This window comes from Bombina bombina, chromosome 5 (assembly GCF_027579735.1).
Source record: "Bombina bombina isolate aBomBom1 chromosome 5, aBomBom1.pri, whole genome shotgun sequence".
Classification (NCBI taxonomy): Eukaryota; Metazoa; Chordata; class Amphibia; order Anura; family Bombinatoridae; genus Bombina; species Bombina bombina.
The window spans coordinates 802,924,902-802,946,199 of NC_069503.1; the positions used below are offsets into that span (position 1 = coordinate 802,924,902).

At 41.2% G+C, this 21,298-nt stretch overlaps 1 protein-coding gene across 1 annotated transcript in view; it reads right to left on the reverse strand.

Moving 5' to 3' along the window:
* CEP192 (centrosomal protein 192) overlaps positions 1 to 21,298 on the reverse strand; it is a 1,162,204-nt gene that overhangs the window by 777,117 nt on the left and 363,789 nt on the right. The window contains exon 13 of the mRNA XM_053715857.1: positions 15,050 to 15,262. Within this exon, the coding sequence (XP_053571832.1) occupies positions 15,050 to 15,262 (213 nt within the window). The remainder of the gene's footprint in view (positions 1 to 15,049; positions 15,263 to 21,298) is intronic.

Below are 21,298 nucleotides of genomic sequence, written 5' to 3' on the forward strand. Positions count from 1 at the left end.
AGAGTGAGCCTCTGGCCATCGAATTATCTTTGATACTTCTGTCATCGTTAAGGAACTCCTTGTTCCTCCCTGATGATTGATGTAGGCCACAGTCGTGATGTTGTCCGTCTGAAAACGGATGAATTTGGCCGAAGCCAACTAAGGCCAAGCCTGAAGTGCACTGCATATTGCTCTCAATTCCAGAATATTGATTGGAAGTAGAGACTCCGACCGAGTCCACACCCCCTGAGCATTCAGGGAATTTCAGACCGCACCCCAGCCTAGTAGACTGACGTCCGTTGTTACTATCACCCAAGAGGGTCTGCGGAAACGCGTCCCTTGGGACAGATGATCCGGCGACAACCACCAAAGAAGAGAGTCTCTGGTCTCCTGATCCAGACTTCTCTGAGGAGACAAATTTGCATAATCTCCATTAGATATGCATCCTTTAAGTCCACGGTAGAACGCCTCTCTTTTTATCTGGTCTACAGACAATCGTGAAAGAAGAATTCCAACTGATACCCTTGGGACACTATTTCCAGTGTCCAGGAGTCCTGAACCTCTCTTACCCAAGCCTGGGCAAAGAGAGAAAGTCTGCCCCCTACTAGATCCGGTCCCGGATCGGGGGCCACCCCTTCATGCTGTCTTTGTAGCAGCAGCGGGCTTCTTGGGTTGTTTACCCTTGTTCCAAGCCTGGTTGGGTCTACAGACGGACTTGGCCTGAGCAAAATTCCCTTCCTGCTCAGAGGAAGAAGAGGGGACTCCTTTGAAGTTCCGAAAGGAACGAAAATTTTGTTTCCACCTTAGTTTAGCTGTTCTATCCTGAGGTAGGAGATGACCCTTACCTCCCATAATATCAGAAATGAAGTCTTTCAAGTCAGGCCCGAATAGGATTTTTCCTTTGAAAGGAATAGCCAAAAGCTTTGACTTAGATGACACATCAGCAGACCAAGATTTTTTTATTTTTTTTTTAGTTTTCAAAACAAGCTTTATTAAGTTTTGGCAAGAGTAACATTCAACACAGTTCAATGTACATTGCATGTTCAATCGTCTTGCAAAGATATTGTATACAATACAAAGCAGCGAACATATCTCTAACATTACTGTCAATTCAAGTTTTGTACATTGTTTTCAGAGAAAGGATGTGGTGTATTTAATAGTCCAATAATTCTCTTCGTCGCTTTAGGAACAGTGCCACAACCTTGAGCTTGTTTCCACGAGCTAACAGCTTGTGGTGTTAAATTATACACATAATCAACATAAACATAAACTTAGGAATTTGACATCAGATATTTAAGCAGATTTAGACAGATTAAATTTCAGCAGGCTTACTTCATGCCGCTGAAAGTATCCTTAGTTCTGACGTCCCACTCAAGCAGGGTAGCATGAGCAGAGCTAAGAACAGTAAAGGAGTGGTAAGAGAAGAAAGAAATAAGGGAGGGAAGGGGAGAGAAAAGAGAGGAGGAGGGAAGGGGAGAGAAAAGAGGAGAAAAAAAAAAGGAGGGGGGGAAGAGAGGGAATGAGAGAAGGGATTTTTCTGAGAGTTGTCAGGTTAGTATGGGCGGTTATCATAGTTTTTTGCCCTCCCAGGCTAATGTCATCATCTCATGAGTGGCAAGTCTCCCAGTTTTCAGAAAGTGGTATTGCTCCAAGTTGAGCAAATCTCCCACTCTATGTCCATATTCCTGTACTGTCTGAACCTGAGGACTCTTTCAGTGTGTCGGGATGAGCCCTTTCGAGCCACTCAACATTATGAGGAGGAGTATATGTCTGTCCACTCCCACCACCTTGGGCAGGTCATGGAGAATCAAGTACGTTGGTTTGGGGGGGGAATGATGATACCGAGAGTTTTGCTCATCTCTCCCAGCACCTCCTCCCAAAATGGCCGTATTCGTGGACAAGCCCACCAGATGTGTAGGAGAGATCCCTCCTCCCCACAGCCCCTCCAGCACCCCCCCGTCTGTGTTAGGATAAATCTTCTGCAGTCTCTGAGGTGTTAGGTACCACCTACTGAGTAGTTTGTAGTGCATCTCTAATATTCTTGCAGAGACAGAGGCCTTCCTGATCTTTTTGAAAATCTGCAGCCAGTCTCCCGCAGATATGTCGACGACCAGTTCCTCCTGCCATGTGGAAGCGTATGTCGGGAGGGCGGAGCCGCCCCCGCCCATCAGGAGTTGGTATAAGTGAGAGATCAAGTGTGTCGGTGTGTGTTGCATAGTACACAGAGTCTCAAAGAGTGTTCAGTCTCTAGCCAATGCTTCCCGGTCTCTGCAGGTATTGTAAAAATGTGTGACCTGCGCCATTCTGTACCAGGACGCAAATATCGCCCGGTCCCATTCAACTAGTTCTATGTGTGCTTTAAGTTTCTTTTGCTGCAGAACATTAGAGAAGGCTGTTTCAGCTAGGGTGTGAGTTTTCCCCTCTGTGCATCTTGGAGGCTCCATTCCCAAGTCGGGATTTTCCCGCACAGGAATGTTTGGCGAAATGCGGGTGGACACATAAGTGCCCTCATCCATCGTTCTATCCCATACCTTCAATGTATATTTAATCATCGAATACAAAGCAAGAGATGGAGGGCGACTCCGCTCAGAAATCCAGGCCAGGGCCCCAGTGTTTCCGCGCTGTAAGATATCATTATCCACTTGAATCCAAAGCTTATCACGGGAGTTTCGGCAGCACTCCACTATCCTCTGAAGGAATATCGCTCTTTGATACTCTCTCAAGAGCGGGACCCCCAATCCACCTCTCTCCCTGGGCATATATATTGTGGATCGTCTGACTCTAGGCCTGATTCCATTCCATATATATGCTTCGATGCCCATTTGCATTCGATGAAGGTAATGAGAGGCCGATACAGCCGACCAAGATTTTAACCATAATGCTTTACGCGCTAAAATGGCAAATCCGGCATTCTTAGCCGCCAATTTGGCAATCTGAAAGGCGGCATCTGTAATAAAAGAATTAGCCAGCTTGGTAATGGAACAGGAGGCGGAGCATAGCCGTTCATGAGAATGGCTGCACCTCAGTGAAGCTCCGTGGCAGTTTCCCTGTCATCAGCCCTTAAAACGCTTAGGCCCCCCTAATCTTATACCAGCAAGCGGGGTACCCAACTGTGGCAACTCGACAACAATGTGAGCAAGATGCGCTGAGATTCGAGCGCAACAAACAGCAAAATTAGACTTATGCGCACAAGACCGATCGCCATCTTTGATTGCGGCCTGTGTTCCCGGCCCCCTGAAAAGCCGCAGCTATGTTACGGAGTGAAGGGGAGAGCTGATGGTTTACTGAACTCCGGCACCGGAGTGATTTGGTGTGCGGAAGATCTCTTCAGACATAAGCCATGAGGGTGAGATGAACCGTTAAAACAGATATGAGCGATAAGCAAATTTTCACACTTCTCTATGCCGCATGACACAAACAACTAAGCTGCTCTTAAAAGGGTCACATATATGATTTCTCAACCTCTAATAACACAATGTCTAACTAACAAAATGAAAGGATGAGTCCTGTGACTTGCCTGCCTTTTTCTATGCCTGACTGTTGATACTGTTGATACTGAGCCCCTGCTTTAAGTGAACCTAACCAGCGACGCAGTCTACACACACAGGGCCCTACCTCAACATCGGTTTTATAGTGGGACATACAGATGGGCACCTATAATTATTATAATAAGCCAACAAGTGAGGCCAGGTCCTTTCTGTCAGGAATTAAGCAATAAGCTACTATATATAACTCCCGTGGTGTGTGATTGTGAACCTCTCACTCAGAGCAGATAGAGCACAAGGGCTGTATGTTTATGTTACTCTCTACTAGTGGCACTTTCCTAGACATACTAGGCCTCTTCTAAGCATATGGCAGCTAGGAAAAATAATAGATCAAGCAAGAAACTGACGTCCTCTAAAACCCCACCAGTTAGCTCCTTTTTTGTTCAACAAGATCAGGATCTATCACAGTCACACAGTGACAAGCAACCTCTGGACATGGCGACCCCTTCGCCTACACAGCTCCCACAGGCTTCGATAGATCAGCTATCTCAAATTCAAACAACTATAGCTGCACTTCCTTCCAAATTGGACATTGCAGACCTTAAATCCTTCATTAAATCTGAGATTTCAAATATTAGAAAAGATCTAAACGAAATGGGCTCCAGGATTGAGTGCTTGGAGGAGGGGCAGGAACATCTAGAGGCCATAGTCAGCGACAACAATCAATATCTAAACTGCCAAAACTCTATAATTCAAGATTTACAGCTAAAGGTTGAAGACCTTGACAATAGAAACAGACGCAGCAACCTGAGGGTTAGGGGGGTCCCGGAGGACATCTCTCAGGAGAATATCGTCACATACCTACTTCAACTATTTAAACAACTTGACCCTTCATTAGATCTGTCAGAAATGTCTCTGGAGAGGGCCCACAGAGCCCTTCGCCCGAAACCTCAACCCACAAACCCCCCCAGGGACATAATCTTGAAATTTGCTTTTTTCCCACATAAAGAAGCGATTTGGAAACAGGCAAGATCCCAAGGCACAATAACTTTCCAAGACCATAACCTTCAAATTTTTCAAGACCTGTGTCCAACCACTATTGAGAAACGCCGCTCACTGAGATTTATCACCACTGTATTACAAGACAACAAGATAAGATATCGGTGGGGATTTCCATTCAGCCTTCTAGTCCAAAAAGATGGGAAAACCTTAGTTTATAAAACTTCAGAAGATATGGATGAACTCTCCAAAAATTTAGGACTAACATTCCAACAGCCACAACCTCAGCGACCTTCCGCTCGTGGCCCCGATTCAAGGGTCAATACGGTCCACCAAGGATCCAAGTGGACTCTAGTAACTGGTAAAAAAAAGAGCTGAGGTCCCTTACGACTGTGAAGACATGCATCTTGGTCTAGAGATGGACACACCCCTAGGCAGTCAATAACTTGATGTATCTCTACTAACATGAAGGTCGTATGTATATGTACTAAACAGTTAAATTTGAATGCTCATACAAAAGTTAACTGTACCTACAATACCTATGCTTTGATTGGTTTACACATTTGACAGGGTTACAGAATCTCTCTAATATATCATATCAGGTTGTCGCACACAGACAACAATAACTTAACTTTACAATGTATATATAGTTACCTTGAGTTATCACTTGCTCTTGTTTGTTCTAGTAGTACGAAGGCCATCGATAAATGTACTAGACAGTTTATTTTGTTTGTTTAAACCAAAGTTTTTTATGCACATAGTATCTGTGTCCTGATTGGTATACGCATTGGACAGAAGCACTGACTTTATACAGTGCATTATGGTTAGCTTTTTGTACACAATCAACAGCAATATATTTCTGAATGGTATATAATGATGTTTTAAGTTACCAATACCTCAAGATGGCCTTGTTAGACATGTTTTGAGGAGGTTAAACTGAAACGGGCCCTGGGGTCAATGTATTCGCTGAATACCCTAAAACTAGAATCTTAGGGGCTACACTAGAGTCATATGGACTGTTATATGGTTAACACCTGTTTGTGTTTTGATCTCTCACTAGACATGCGGTTCTGAGCTAAAGCTCGTAGATTTTACAAGTCTGGTATTTCTGATTCTATGCATATTTTAAATGTTCTACTATGTTTTTCTTTTTGATGGGCTGTGACGGGGAGAATGCTTCCTCATCTTAGTCACCACTGTCAATATTAATGTTAATGTTTTTGTTATATGTAATCTGTTATTCATCTGTTCCCTTTCCTTTTCCTTCTGCTGCAGACCTTGTTCACACTCTCCACAATGTTCTATTATTCCACTACCATAAAATAGCTGCCTGGTGTTCAGGTGTTCTAATTACACCCCTTACCAACTTATACACTAATGGCTAACACATCACATTCTACAAAACCATTAGATTCCATCCGGATTCAAACGATCAATGCCAAGGGCCTCAATATTCCTTCCAAAAGATCCCAAGCAATTAGAGACTTTGATAGAAATAAAACAGACATAAGTTTTATCCAAGAAACTCACTTTATTAAAGGTAGAGAACCCCCCACCTTCTCAATTAAATTTGGCACTTGCTATTATTCTTCCCACCCTAAAGTTAAGAAACAGGGAGTGGGGATCCTCATCAGGAAAAACGTACCATTCACAGCAATTAAGACACTCAGGGATAGAGAGGGCAGATACATTATATTAATAGGACTGTTATACGGACGCCCCATCACTTTGGTTTCTCTATATACCCCGAATGCTAAACAGTCACGATTCATTAAAATCGTGACTGACCTTATCTTAGAGCACCAAAAAGGTGTATTAATAATTGGAGGTGATTTAAATCTTCCCCTAAACCCTAGAGTAGACTGTTCGAACGCAAAGTCATCGATACCGGACTCACAAATTACCCGCACTAACAATTGCCTTAAAAAAATCTGCGTACACGACCTGTGGAGGGTATCTAACCCTGAGAAATACGATTACACATTCTATTCGTACCCCCACAAACTTTACACTAGGATCGATTACATCTTCACAGATGTAACAGGTCTATCATTGTTTCACTCCTCACAGATAGCCCCGACGACTTGGTCAGATCACGCAGCAGTTTTAGGAACCCTAACGTGGCCAACCAAACCCATACAAGATTTTATTTGGAAAATGGATGATTATCTTTTACTAGACCCTTCAGTAGAGCAGCAAATTTCACAGTTAATCACAGAATACTTCACCAATAACGTATCCCCTGATATCTCCCCCTTCGATGTCTGGGAAGCACATAAATGCGTGATACGGGGAGAACTTATGGGAATCAAGGCAGCTATTCTTAAGAAGAAGCGTACTTTCTTAGCATCCCTACTATCTAATATAGAAGTTTTAGAACAAAACCATAAAAAATCCCCATCTGACCACACGTTGCTTTTAGCATTACAAGCTGAACGAGAAAAATTATCCTCACACTATAATAAGGAACACAAAAGACAATCACTTAGACTACAACAAACACACTATGAAGGGAGGAACAAAGCTGGACGGTCCCTTGCACGATACCTTAAACAAAAAGCACACAAATCCTATATTATGAGCATAAAAGACGATAAGAACACAGAACACTTTTCTTCCAAGGCTATTTCAAACACTTTCAGGAATTTCTACCAAAAACTATACAACCTAAAAGACATCTCCAAATTAAATCCTTCAGATCAGATGATAAAAACCAATGCCATTAATACATATCTGTCTTCACTCCGTCTCCCTCATTTGTCTCCCACCCAAAAAGACCATTTAGAGGAACCCATATCAGCAACGGAAATTAAGGTGGTTCTAAAAGATCTCCCAAGTGGCAAGGCTCCTGGTCATGATGGATTTAGCAATAAGTACTACAAACTGTTCCAGGAGGAATTGGTGCCACAGCTTACCCAATTTTTCCGACATATAGATGAAGTCAAAATATTATCTCCAAGAGCTTTAGAAGCTCATATTATACTACTTCCAAAACCAAACAAACCCCTGTATCACCCCTCGCACTTTAGACCAATTTCACTCTTAAACTCTGATATAAAAATTTATGCAAAAGTCTTAGCAAACCGGGTGAACCGCCTCATATCAGATATAATCCATCGGGACCAGGTGGGGTTTATCCCGCAACGGGAGTCCAAAGATAACACGGTCAGGGCCTTAAATCTCATCCACTTTGCAAAAGATAAGAACGTCCCGACAGTTTTACTGTCCATAGATGCAGAGAAGGCCTTTGACCGTGTTGATTGGGAATTTCTGCGCCTTACCCTGATCCACATGGGTTTTGGCCCTAAAATGCTAGATAGAATATTTTCCCTATACTCAAACCCTAACGCTAAATTGTTAATTAATGGAACCCTTTCTAAATCCTTTGCCATCTCAAATGGTACCCGGCAGGGCTGTCCGCTGTCCCCCCTTCTATTTGCATGCTTTATTGAAACTATTGCGACCAAAATTAGGCAAAACCCCCACATTACAGGTGTGAAGATTGACACACACGACTTTGTCCTTTCTCTTTTTGCGGACGACATACTGTTCTCTCTGACTAAACCAGAAACATCTATCCCCCCCCTATTACAAGAATTTGAACTATTCAACTCGCTCTCCAACTTTAAAATAAACTCCACCAAATCTGAAGCACTTAACATTAATCTAGATGACAACACGTTACAGGAAGTTAAAAAGATAACCCCCTTTACGTGGTGTAGACGGTCTCTACATTACCTAGGAATAGAGTTAGCAGCCTCGGCAGAAGTAATTTTTGAGAAAAACTTTGGTCTGATCAAAAAACATATTATTAGGGACCTCTCATCATGGTTATCAAAAAAACTATCATGGTCTGGCAGAATAAATGTCATCAAGATGAACATTTTTCCCAGATTATTATATGTTCTTCAGGCACTCCCAATACCCTTGCCCAAAAGCTATATCCCCAGCTTACAGAAAGCATTTAGTGACTTTGTTTGGCACAGAAAACGACCGAGGATTAATGCTAAAATTATGCAATCCCCTAAATCCCAAGGCGGCCTTGGACTACCTAACATCTCTCTTTATAGACAAGCCATCTTTTTACAAAGAATAGTAGACTGGCATATACACTATCACCATAAGCGATGGGTACTCCTGGAACACCTAATATCTAACACCTCTCACTTGGGGAGACAATGCTGGAAGTTGGAGACAACGAAAAACACTCATTCCCATATACCACCCATGGTGATAGAAACCTATGCTATTTGGGAAAATGCTCTGTCCCACAACATCTATATCTCATCCAAGCCATCTCCATTAACATCCCTCATTGATAACAACCAATTCTCACTTGGACCCAATACCAGCCACATCATACCAAATAGCAACATTCGCGATCTCACTATACATATGATTTCATCCAATGAGAAAATCCTCTCTCAACCTGAGCTGGTGGAAAAGGGATTCATATACTTTCATAACTGGTATAACTACCATCGTGTACATCAATACATTACCCGCCATGAACACTATAGAAACATGCTAAGACCCTTAACAAACTTCGAAGTGCTTTGTATCCGAACTCCCCCCCTATCACATACTCTCTCAAAGATATATAAATTGTTATCCACTATATACCCCCTTTTATGGAGAGTTGGGAAGATGATCTGGGTGTTATCGTTCTCCCACAAAAATGCTTATCCATCTTCCAGAACATAACTAAATCATCAATCTCACTTTCAATAGTGGAAATTAACCTCAAACTACTCCACAGGTGGTACCTCACCCCTCGAAAACTCCACCGCTTATTTAACCATAGACCAAACCAATGCTGGCGTTGCGGCCACAAGGGCAGTGACGCGGCGCACATGTGGTGGTGGTGTAACACGATTCAAATTTTCTGGAGAACCATCATAGCGGAGATGGAGAAAATTTTAGAGACTACTTTTCTCCTAGACCCATTAATATGGTTACTAGGTTACCCACCTAAAATAAAATATAAACCCTACTATAAATTATTTTATATTATGACAAACAGTGTCAAATACTTAATAGCCAAAAATTGGAAAAGCAGAACCGCCCCAACATTAGAAATGTGGTCCCGCCGGGTTTCGGAATTTCTAGATCTAGAAGAATACTACTACATGGTAAACGATAAAATGGATACTTATGCAGAGATTAGTGCCACATGGGATCAATATTTAGAGACGGATTCTATTAATAAGTTATATCCCTAAATAAACTATAGCAAACCCATTTTCATATACTAACTAACCTTAAAACAGATATACATTTTTCTATAAACTGAACTCAATATGCTTTTGTGGACAAGGTCACGCAGCATCTTCTTTTTTCCCAGATACCCTTCTTTGGGTAGACCCACTTTCACACTCCCCCCCTTTTTTTTCCTTTTCTTCTCTCTTTTTCTCTCTCCTTTTTCCCTTTTCTTTTAACCTCTAGTTAATAGTAATATCTTACACAATCCTAGAGTACAACGAGGTTTAATTCCTTTTTCGGTTATTGTTGGATATTATGTAAAACTCACTGACATGAATGTTGTCACAAAGGGAGCTGCGTCTCCCATTTTGTACCAAAAATGCCTTTTTTCTTTCAATAAAGTCAGTTTAAAAAAAAAAAAAAAAAAGAATTAGCCAGCTTAAGAGCCTTAATTCTATCCAAAATATCCTCTAAAAGGAGTCTCAGTCTTAAGAGACTCTTCTAAGGCATCAAACCAGAAGGCCGCTGCAGTGATAACTGGAACAATGCAGGCCGTCGGTTGTAAAAGGAAACCCTGATGAATAAACAACTTCTTTAGAAGACCCTCCAATATCTTATCCATAGGGTCTTTAACAGCATAACTGTCCTCAATGGGAATAGTTGTACGCTTAGCCAGGGTAGATATAGCTCTCTCCACCTTAGGGACTGTTTAATAAGAGTCCCGAACAGTGTCAGACATGGGATACATTTTCTTAAAATTAGGAGAAGGTGAGAACGGGATACCCGGTCTGTCCCATTCCCTCGTGATAATCTCGGAAATTCTCTAAGGAACTGGAAAAACATCAGAGTAAGCAGGTACCTCTAAGTATTTGTCCATTTTACACAATTTCTCTGGTGGTACCACAATAGAGTCACAGTCATCCAGAGTTGCTAAAACCTCCCGAAGTAACAGGCGGAGGTGTTTAAGCTTAAATCTAAAGGACATAACGTCCGAATCCGTCTGAGGTAACACCCTTCCCGAAGAAGTTCCCTGACCCCCAAATCAGATCCCTGTGAGGGTACATCGGAAATGGCCACCAAAGCATCAGAGGTCTCAGTATTCAAATTGACTTCTGTCCTGCTGTGTTTGCCCTGTAACACTGGCAACTTAGATAATACCTCTGTAAGGGTAGATGACATAACTGCAGCCATATCCTGCAAAGTAAATGAAGTAGACGCGGTTGAAGAACCCGGCGTCGCTTGGGTGGGCGTTAAAGATTGTGACGCTTAGGGAGAATTTGGCGGCATACCCCGATTCTCCTCAGACTGAGAATCATCCTTAGACATATTTTCCATAAATAAAAATCTGCTCTTTACATTGTAAGGCCCTTTCAGTACATGAGGGAGAAAAAGAGGGGGTGCCACAGTGGCATCTAAACACATAGAACAAGTAGTGTCCTCAAGTTCAGACATGTTAAACAGACTAGCAATAGCAATAATAGTCGTTCTTTACTTTAAATATTTCTGAAGTCAAATTACATAGATAAAAATTTAGAACTGAAAAGCGTACTGCGCCTTTAAATAATAAAAGCGCAACAATTTTTCTGATCTCTCAAAAACAACGTTTGCAGCAATACAAACTTTCCTAATGTGCCCAAAATAGCTTAATAATATTGCACCACTTTGCTTAGGTATGTTATATAGGAAATGATATTGATTTTATCAGATAGAATAACTTTTTTAGCTATTCAGGCCCCTGCACCTCGCCACAGCTCTGCTGTGGCACCTACCTGCCCCCAGAAAACACTGTCTCTGATCGAGTAGCTCCTTCATTTGGCACAAATAACTTAGGCCCCACCGGAGTCCAGGACCTTGCTGTCTATCCGATCCGGATGATACTGCGCGTCTGAGTGTGCGAAATTAGGCCCCGTCCACCGTGGGCGTAACTCTAGCCTGACTAAGACCCGCATGGGTCGCAAAGAAAACCAAACATGTCGTTCCAAATAAAATAAAAAGCCATGTGCCCCTCTTGCATACACCGCAAATATCAAGTGTAACATCATAAAAAAAAAAACACTGCACTCCCTCAGGCCAGTGATAAAAATGACAGCCCTCAAACTGCAGCTCCCAGCATCTAGCCCACCTTGAATATGTCAAATATATATTATACATAATTTAGCAATCAATATAAAGGGATTCCAGGTACACCATTTATTCACATATAGTGCATACTGATTACCCCTCCCCCGATAGGGAATAATGTCAGCCTGTTCTGATGCCTCAAGTCTCCCCAGAAACAAAACACTGAACATACATGACACCGTTCTCCACACTGAATATTTTTCTTTACACTACCTTCAGCTGCTCTGAGGGAACCAGCATGGATCTTAGATAACGTTTGCAAAGATCATCAACATCAGGGCAGAAAAATACAATGTCTCCACTCCTCTTGGGAAGTTCTAGACTGACGATTTCTCCCCGAGAAAAATAGTACTCACTGGCACCATTTTAAAATTTAAAAAACTTCTTGATTGAAGAATCTAAACTAACACCTCACTTTACCTCTTCCTATCACTAACACAGGCAAAGAGAATGACTGGAGTGGGAGGGAAGGGAGGAGCTATATATACAGCTCTGCTGTGGTGCTCTTTGCCACTTCCTGCTAACAGGAGATTTAATCCCACAAGGATGAAATCCGTGGACTCGTCATATCTTGTAAAATAAATAAATAATAGAGTTCCACAGCATAACCGCACACAACAACAAAAAATCTCTTACCTGATAAATTTCTTTCTTTCCGGACATGGAGAGTCCACGTCATTCCAATTACTAGTGGGATATTCACTCCTGGCCAGCAGGAGGCGGCAAAGAGCACCACTGCAAAGCTGTTAAGTGTCACTTCCCTTACCCATGACCCCCAGTAATTCGACCAAAGAGAAATGGAAAAAAAGATAAGGTGTAGAGGTGCCTGAGGTTTAGTAAAAAATGACTGTCTAAACTAGAGGGTGGGGTCGTGTACTCTCCATGTCTGGAAATAAAGAAATTTATCAGGTAAGCATAAATTTTGTTTTCTTTCCTAAGACATGGAAAGTCCACGACGTCATTCCAAATACTAGTGGGAACCAATACCTGAGCTAGGACACAGAATGAGAGGAAGGGAGAAAAAGACAGGCAAACCTAAACAGAAGGCACCACCGCTTGAACAACCTTACTCCCCAAAAAAAAAACTCAGCCGAGGCAAAATAATCAAATTTGTAGAATTTAGAAAAAGTATGCAGAGAGGATGAAGTTGCAGCCTTGCAAATCTGTTCTACAAAAAACTTAATTCTTGAAAGCCCAAGAAGAAGAAACAGCCCTAGTGGAATGAGCTGAAAGTCTCTCAGGAGTTTGCTGACCAGCAGTCTTATCAGCAAAACAAATCATACTTCTCAACCAGAGGAAAAGAGAAGTTGAAGAAGCCTTCTGACACTTTCCAAATAAACAAAAAGGGCAGAAGACTGGCGAGAATCCTTAGTAGCCTGTAGGTAGAATTTTAGAGCTCTGGACAACATACGCTTTAGAAGAAGTTGGCTCAGAAATTTTTTGTTTCCTTAAAACTTAAAGTCCTCTCCACAATGGCATTAAAACAGAAGGAGCAAGGAACATTTTGCAAAGCCCCTTGGTCCATATTTTTTCACAATTGGCAAATTATCACATAAAAATCTCAAATTTTAATGAAAAATATTAAAATTCAAAAAACGTTACTGTGTCTTTAAATTTAAACGTTAACTTTTTTACTGCAGTATGTGCAAATTATCAAAGTACAAAATTGAAAACAACAACACCCCTCTAGACCTCAGCTATTCTGCTGAGGCGCCTTCCTGACTGACAAAACGGAGAATATCTTTCCTATTAGCAGCAGACAATCTGTTGTTGCAGCAGAGGAACTTCATTATTGTCCAGTCCTAGGAACGCATGTCTAGCACGGACCATGCGCTCCTAGACAAACACAGACAGAGCCTTATCGAAATGTCTCCCAGACTGAGGCACAGAGAAGTGGAGCGCAACTCAGTGAGATCCACCCATCGTGGGCGTTGCCAAAAATAAAAGCTTTCTCCCGGGTATTTCTAATGTTATCCCCGTAGTAGAAAAAAAAACACCAGAGCCATATTTATAAGTGTGCTTTCCCTGCATATCTTTAGCCCCAGTGCCTGCCCTTCAACGCTGTCCACAGTCCTCTCCAGACTAGGAGAGTTTATGACATCCCATCAACAATAAAGTGCCCCTTCTTTCCTGTGCCCTTTATGTTGTGTGTAAGGTACTTATAAATGTGCTCACTTCCTTCTGAGTTTCTCCTTCACTAGGAAAATTAAAGTAGCACTTACCTCATATTACTGCCTGACAGCAAGGCAGTTCACAGGCTTGAGAGGTCCTCTCCCTCACATCGAACTGTTGGATAAACAAAAGACTGAGTAATGACACTCAGACTATAGGAGTTCAGGGCAGCATAAAATATGGGAGGCGCAGTGAGAATTATGTCCCACAAGTTCCCATTGCTCTAAAGCCACCACTGCTCTACTGAAGAGACTGATATGGACTACGGCTACACCCTAGGACAAAGCAGTACAATTTTGCACCACTTTAAAAACAAACTCTTGATTGAAGAATCTTATCTAACACCTCACTTTACCACATTCTATCACTAACGTAGGCAAAGAGAATGATTGGAGTGGGAGGGAAGGGAGGAGCTATTTAACAGCTCTGCTGTGGTGCTCTTTGCCGCCTCCTTCTGACCAGGAGGTGATTATCCCATTAGTAATTAAGATGATCCGTGGACTCATGATGTCATAAAAAAGAAAAGGCACATACCAGATCTGTAGTAGGGCAGGAGCACTTCTAGGTGTGATAGATAGCCACATCTATCATGGACCTGCAGAAAAAGAAAGAACAGAGTAACCAACTCTGGCTTTCAACACCAAGGGCAGCAAATATGTTAGAAAACTGAGTAAGGACCACCTCACTACTTACTAACTACTTAAAAGCCACCACTACTCTTACTCAAGAGATTGACGTGGACACAGCTAAACCCAAATTCTTGCTTGAAGGTAAAAGTACCCAAAAAATGAATCCATATCTTCAGACACCAAACTTCACCTCCTCCATTGACAGAGGCAAAGAGAATGACTGGGGGTTATGGGTAACAGCTTTGCTGTGGTGCTCTTTGCCTCCTCCTGCTTGCCAGGAGTGAATATCCCACTAGTAATTGGAATGATGTTGTGGACTTTTCATGTCTTAGGAAAGAAATATGTTGCCACTTGTCTGGTATTTAGCCTAAAATACTATATAGTATGAAGAAGAAAAAAAAAGATAAGGAGAGGGGGGGGGGTTTGGAGACAAACACAAAAAAACTACTTTGTTGTACATACTCTTTTTACACCATCACCTCCCCCAAGACAGCCAAGGGCCTCTGACCGCTGACCAAAAAATTCTCCCAGAGAGAGGCGCAAGTAGCTTGCATCTTCTTGAAGCAAATCAGGAGCCACCTGAGATGCTCTTAGTAAAACATTTCCACTCGTCGGCAGTTTCCATGAGGTGTCTCCCATATTTAGTGATAAGTTTTCTAAATCCATTTTTTCTTCCTATAACCAAATGGAAATTAGTTATGAAAAGCATAAAATCTGTTAACATTTCAACTCCAGTAATATAAAAACTTAGAAGCGACAATTTACTTGATTTTTTTTTATTGTTTAAAAAGATAGATAACGCTTTTACTACCCATTCCCCAGCTTTGCACATTCAACTTTGTTTTTTAATATACTTTATAACCTCTAAATCTCTGCCTGTTTCTAAGCCTCCGCACACTGCCTCTTATCTCTATTAGCTTTTCAAAGCTGGACAGCGCTAGTTCATGTGTGCTATAAGATAACACTGTGCTTACTCCCATGGAGTTATGAAGGAACCAGCATTAATTAGCTCAAATGCCAGTTTGTAAAGCATTTAGATAAGGGGGCAGTCTGGAGAGGTAGAGTTGGTTATGCAAAACTGGGGAATAAGTAGAGAGATATTTATTTATTTTTTAAGCAATACAAATTTTCAAATAGACTTTCCTTTTTAATTATAGTGGAGTACAAATGTGTTTTGCAAACCAGCAATCATCTTATAAAAGTAGACTTTTAAAAATAATTGCAAGAAAACTCTAAACTGCAAATTACTATAGTATTGCTAATCACCACCAGATAACAATTAAAAAAATATTTATAATAATGAACATATGTACTAATTTTCAGTAAATCAGCATCTATAAGTACCTCCCTTTCCTACATCATTACCCTAATTCAGTGTTAATCTAAGCCTTAAGTACCCAAACAGCAGGGACGACATAGACAAACCAGGGCCCCCAGGAAAAAATATGGGGGAATGAGAGTAAAAGTGATGGTAAATCTTAGCGTTCTACCAATGGATTTATCATCACTAAAAAACATAATTTATGCTTACCTGATAAATTTATTTCTCTTGTGATGTATCGAGTCCACGGATTCATCCTTACTTGTGGGATATTCTCCTTCCCTACAGGAAGTGGCAGAGAGAGCACCCACAGCAGAGCTGCCTATATAGCTCCCCCTTAGCTCCACCCCCAGTCATTCGACCGAAGGCTAGGAAGAAAAAGGAGAAACTATAGGGTACAGTGGTGACTGAAAGTTTAAAAATAAAAATATATATGCCTGTCTTAATAAACAAGGCGGGCCGTGGACTCGATACATCACAAGAGAAATAAATTTATCAGGTAAGCATAAATTATGTTTTCTCTTGTAAGATGTATCGAGTCCACGGATTCATCCATACTTGTGGGATACCAATACCAAAGCTTTAGGACACGGATGAAGGGAGGGACAAGACAGGGACCTTAAACGGAAGGCACCACTGCTTGTAGAACCTTTCTCCCAAAAATAGCCTCCGAAGAAGCAAAAGTATCAAATTTGGAAAATTTGGAAAAAGTATGAAGCGAAGACCAAGTCGCTGCATTACTAATCTGTTCAACAGAAGCCTCATTTTTAAAAGCCATGTGGAAGCCACAGCTCTTGTAGAATGAGCAGTAATTCTTTCAGGAGGCTGCTGTCCAGCAGTCTCATAGGCCAAAAGGATGATTCTTTTCAGCCAAAAGGAAAGAGAGGTAGCCGTAGCTTTCCGACCTCCCCGCTTACCAGAATAAACAACAAACAATGAAGATGTTTGACGGAAATCTTTAGTTGCTTGTAAGCAGAACTTTAAAGCACGAACCACATCAAGATTGTGCAGCAGATGTTCCTTCTTAGGATTAGAACACAGTGAAGGAACAACAATCTCTCGATTGATATTCCTGTTAGAACCAACCTTAGGGAGGAACCCAGGTTTGGTACGCAAAACCATCTTATCTGCATGGAAAATAAGATAAGGGGAATCACACTGTAAAGCATATAGCTCAGAAACTCTTCGAGCTGAAGAGATAGCTACTAAAAACAAAACTTTCCAAGATAGAAGCTTATTATCCAGGGAATGCAGAGGTTCAAACGGAACCCCTTGAAGAACTTTAAGAACTAAATTTAGGCTCCATGGTGGAGCAACAGGTTTAAATACAGGCTTGATTCTGACCAAAGCCTGACTAAATGCTCGAACGTCTGGGACATCTGCCAGACGTTTGTGGAGAATAGACAAAGCAGATATTTGTCCTTATAAGGAACTAGCTGATAATCCCTTCTCCAAACCTTCTTGGAGAAAAGACAATATTCTAGGAATCCTAAACTTACTCCACGAGTAGCCTTTGGATTCACACCAATTAAGATATTTGCGCCAAATCTTATGATAGATCTTCCTGGTGACAGGCTTTCTAGCCTGAATCAGGGTATCAATGATCGACTCAGAGAAACCACGCTTTGATAGAATCAGGCGTTCAATCTCCAAGCAGACAGGCACAGAGAAATTAGATTTGGATGCGTGAACAGACCTTGGATTAGAAGGTCCCGCCTCATTGGCAGAGATCATGGTAGAACCAAGGACATGTCCACTAGGTCTGCATACCAAGTCCTGCGTGGCCACGCAGGTGCTATCAGAATCACCAAAGCTCTCTCCTGCTTTATTCTGGCAACCAGACGTAGAAGGAGAGGAAATACATAGGCCAGATTGAAGGACCAAGGCACTGCAAGGGATCTGGATTTTATCCAGTGAAACTACTGACTAATAGCATCAGCCAATGCATCAAACCAATATGCCGTCACACTAGTGACAATAGTAGAGTACACAGAGCAGAAACTGCCTCTGAGAGGAAAACATTTGAGCTCGAAACCAAACTTGAGCGAAAACAGAAAGATAGCCCCCTACAAGATCCAATCCTGGACCTGGGCATATTCCCCATGCTGTCCTAGATTCAACAGCAGGCCAAATTGTTTTTTTCTTGTGTTTGTTTTGTTTTGTCAAGGTCCCAACAATGTTTGTTCCTGGCAACGAATCACCAAAATCTTAGTTTTAGACAAATATCTAAAAACAAGGCTCTAACCATAAAGTCCCAAGAGCCGGAACAGAGCCACCTATGCTCCCAGTTTGATAACTGGAAGGTAAGATATTGGAATAAGATAATGTGAAAGCTTTATCCAGAGAAACTACTGACTAATAGCATCAGCCAATGCATCAAACCAATATGCCGTCACACTAGTGACGGTAGTAGAGTACACAGAGGTTGCCATTGAAAACCCTGTAGTGTGTCCCATTACTAAATTCTTTCCATGGAACTATCCTCTAAGAGTATAGAAGTTCTCGTAGTGAAATTGAAACTCCTCCTTCCCCCTAAGGAACGTCGTCCAGCCTCCTTAGCCGAGTTGGCTATGGGAAACAGTCTTGTAAATATAGGGAATGCCTAAGGTATCATTCCATATGAACTGAGATTCTCAGCAACATGGAGGAACCATTTAGAATAACAATTCTTCTGGCAAGCTTTCACCTCGTTGAAAAAATATAGAATGCCTCAAAACCCCGAGTGGAGTGTGAAAGAACACAGGGCATTGCATGTGGGCCATAAAATTTCGACTAAAATTAAAGGAAACATTTGTGGCCATTGTTAATAGACTCCCAAACAGCAATCGCCGTAGAGGGAGTAGATTCAAAAAAGAATATAAATTAGAATAAAATTTAATAAAATTCTCTATGTTGTTTTTTTTAACATAAGAAACAATATTCTGCCCTTAAATCTGAAAAGAAACTATTCTTGTGTGCGTTTGTTTCATCACTAGTCACAAGGGATGAATTAACGAAAACAATGTTACTGTCTCTTTAAATCTTTAAGTAACCCATTTTTGTGTGTTTGTTTACCATCCTACGTCACAAAGGATGAATTCACAAATAAACAGCTGCAAGTCCTTTAACAAAATTACACAGAAATAACGTTACCGTTCCTTTAAATTTTAAAAGAACATCTTATTTCTGTTTTGCAGAACAATCCATAAGAATATTACTTTAACTGAAAAACATGATTTATGTAAGAACTTACCTGATAAATTAATTTCTTTCATATTGGCAAGAGTCCATGAGCTAGTGACATATGGGATATACAATCCTACCAGGAGGGGCAAAGTTTCCCAAACCTCAAAATGCCTATAAATACACCCCTCACCACACCCACAATTCAGTTTAACGAATAGCCAAGCAGTGGGGTAATAAAGAAAGGAGTAGAAAGCATCAACAAAGGAAATTTGGAAATAATTGTGCTTTATACAAAAAATCATAACCACCATAAAAAGGGTGGGCATCATGGACTCTTGCCAATATGAAATAAATGAATTTATCAGGTAAGTTCTTACATAAATTAGGTTTTCTTTCATGTAATTGGCAAGAGTCCATGAGCTAGTGACATATGGGATATCAATACCCAAGATGTGGAGTCTTCCACTCAAGAGTCACTAGAGAGGGAGGGAATAAAAATAAAAACAGCCATATGCCGCTGAAAAAATTAATCCACAACCCAAAACAAAAATAAGTTTATTTCATCTTTGAAAGAAAAAAACAAATCAAAAGCAGAAGAATCAAACTGAAACAGCTTCCTGAAGAACTTTTCTACCAAAAACTGCTTCCGAAGATGCAAATACATCAAAACGGTAGAATTTAGTAAATGTATGCAAAGAGGACCAAGTCGCCGCATTGCAAATCTGATCAACTGAAGCTTCATTCTTAAAAGCCCACGAAGTGGAGACTGATCTAGTAGAATGAGCTGTAATTCTCTGAGGCGGGGCCTGACCCGACTCCAAATAAGTTTGATGAATCAAAAGTTTCAACCAAGAAGCCAAGGAAATAGCAGAAGCCTTCTGACCTTTCCTAGGACCAGAAAATAAAATAAATAGACTGGAAGTCTTCCTGAAATCTTTAGTAGCTTCCACATACTATTTCAAAGCTCTTACCACATCCAAAGAATGTAAGGATCTCTCCAAAGAATTCTTAGGATTAGGACCTAAGGAAGGGACAACAATTTCTCTACTAATGTTGTTAGAATTCACAACATAAGCCACAGTTGTGATATTGTCTGTCTGAAAACAAATGAACGGTTCTCTCTTTAGCAGAGGCCAAAACTGAAGAGCCCTGAGAATTGCACGGAGTTGTAAAATATTTATTGGTAATCTCGCCTCTTGAGATTTCCAAACCCCTTGTGCTGTCAGAGATCCCCAAACAGCTCCCCAACCCGAAAGACTCGCATCTGTTGAGATCACAGTCCAGGTTGGCCGAACAAAAGAGGCCCCTTGAACCAAACGATGGTGATCTATCCACCATGTTAGAGAGTGTCGTACATTGGGATTCAAGGATATTAATTGTGATATCTTTGTATAATCCCTGCACCATTGATTCAGCATGCAAAGCTGTAGAGGTCTCATGTGAAAACGAGCAAAGGGGATCGCGTCCGATGCTGCAGTCATGAAACCTAAAACTTCCATGCACATAGCCACTGAAGGGAATGACAGACTGAAGGTCCCGACATGCTGTGACCAATTTTAAACGTCTCTTGTCTGTTAGAGACAGAGTAATGGACATTGAATCTATCTGGAAACCTAAAAAAAGTGACCCTTGTCTGAGGAATCAAGAAACTTTTTGGTAAATAGATCCTCCAACCATGTTTCCGAAGAAACAACACTAGTTGATTCGTGTGAGATTCTGCAGTATGTAAAGACTGAGCTAGTACCAAGATATCGTCCAAATAAGGAAACACCGCAATACCCTGTTCTCTGATTACAGATAGTAGGGCACCCAGAACCTTTGAAAAGATTCTTGGAGCTGTTGCTAGGCCAAATGGAAGAGCAACAAATTGGTAATGCTCGTCTAGAAAAGAGAATCTCAGAAACTGATAGTGTTCTGGATGAATCGGAATATGAAGGTATGCATCCTGCAAGTCTATTGTGGACATATAACGTCCTTGCTGAACAAAAGGCAAAATAGTCCTTATAGTCACCATCTTGAAAGTTGGTACTCTTACATAACTATTCAAAATTTTCAGATCCAGAACTGGTCTGAACAAATTTTCTTTATTTGGTACAATGAATAGGTTTGAATAAAACCCCAAACCTTGTTCCTGAGGAGGAACTGGCATGATTACCCCTGAAGACTCCAGGTCTGAAACACACTTCAGAAAAGCCTGAGCTTTTACTGGATTTACAGGGATGCGT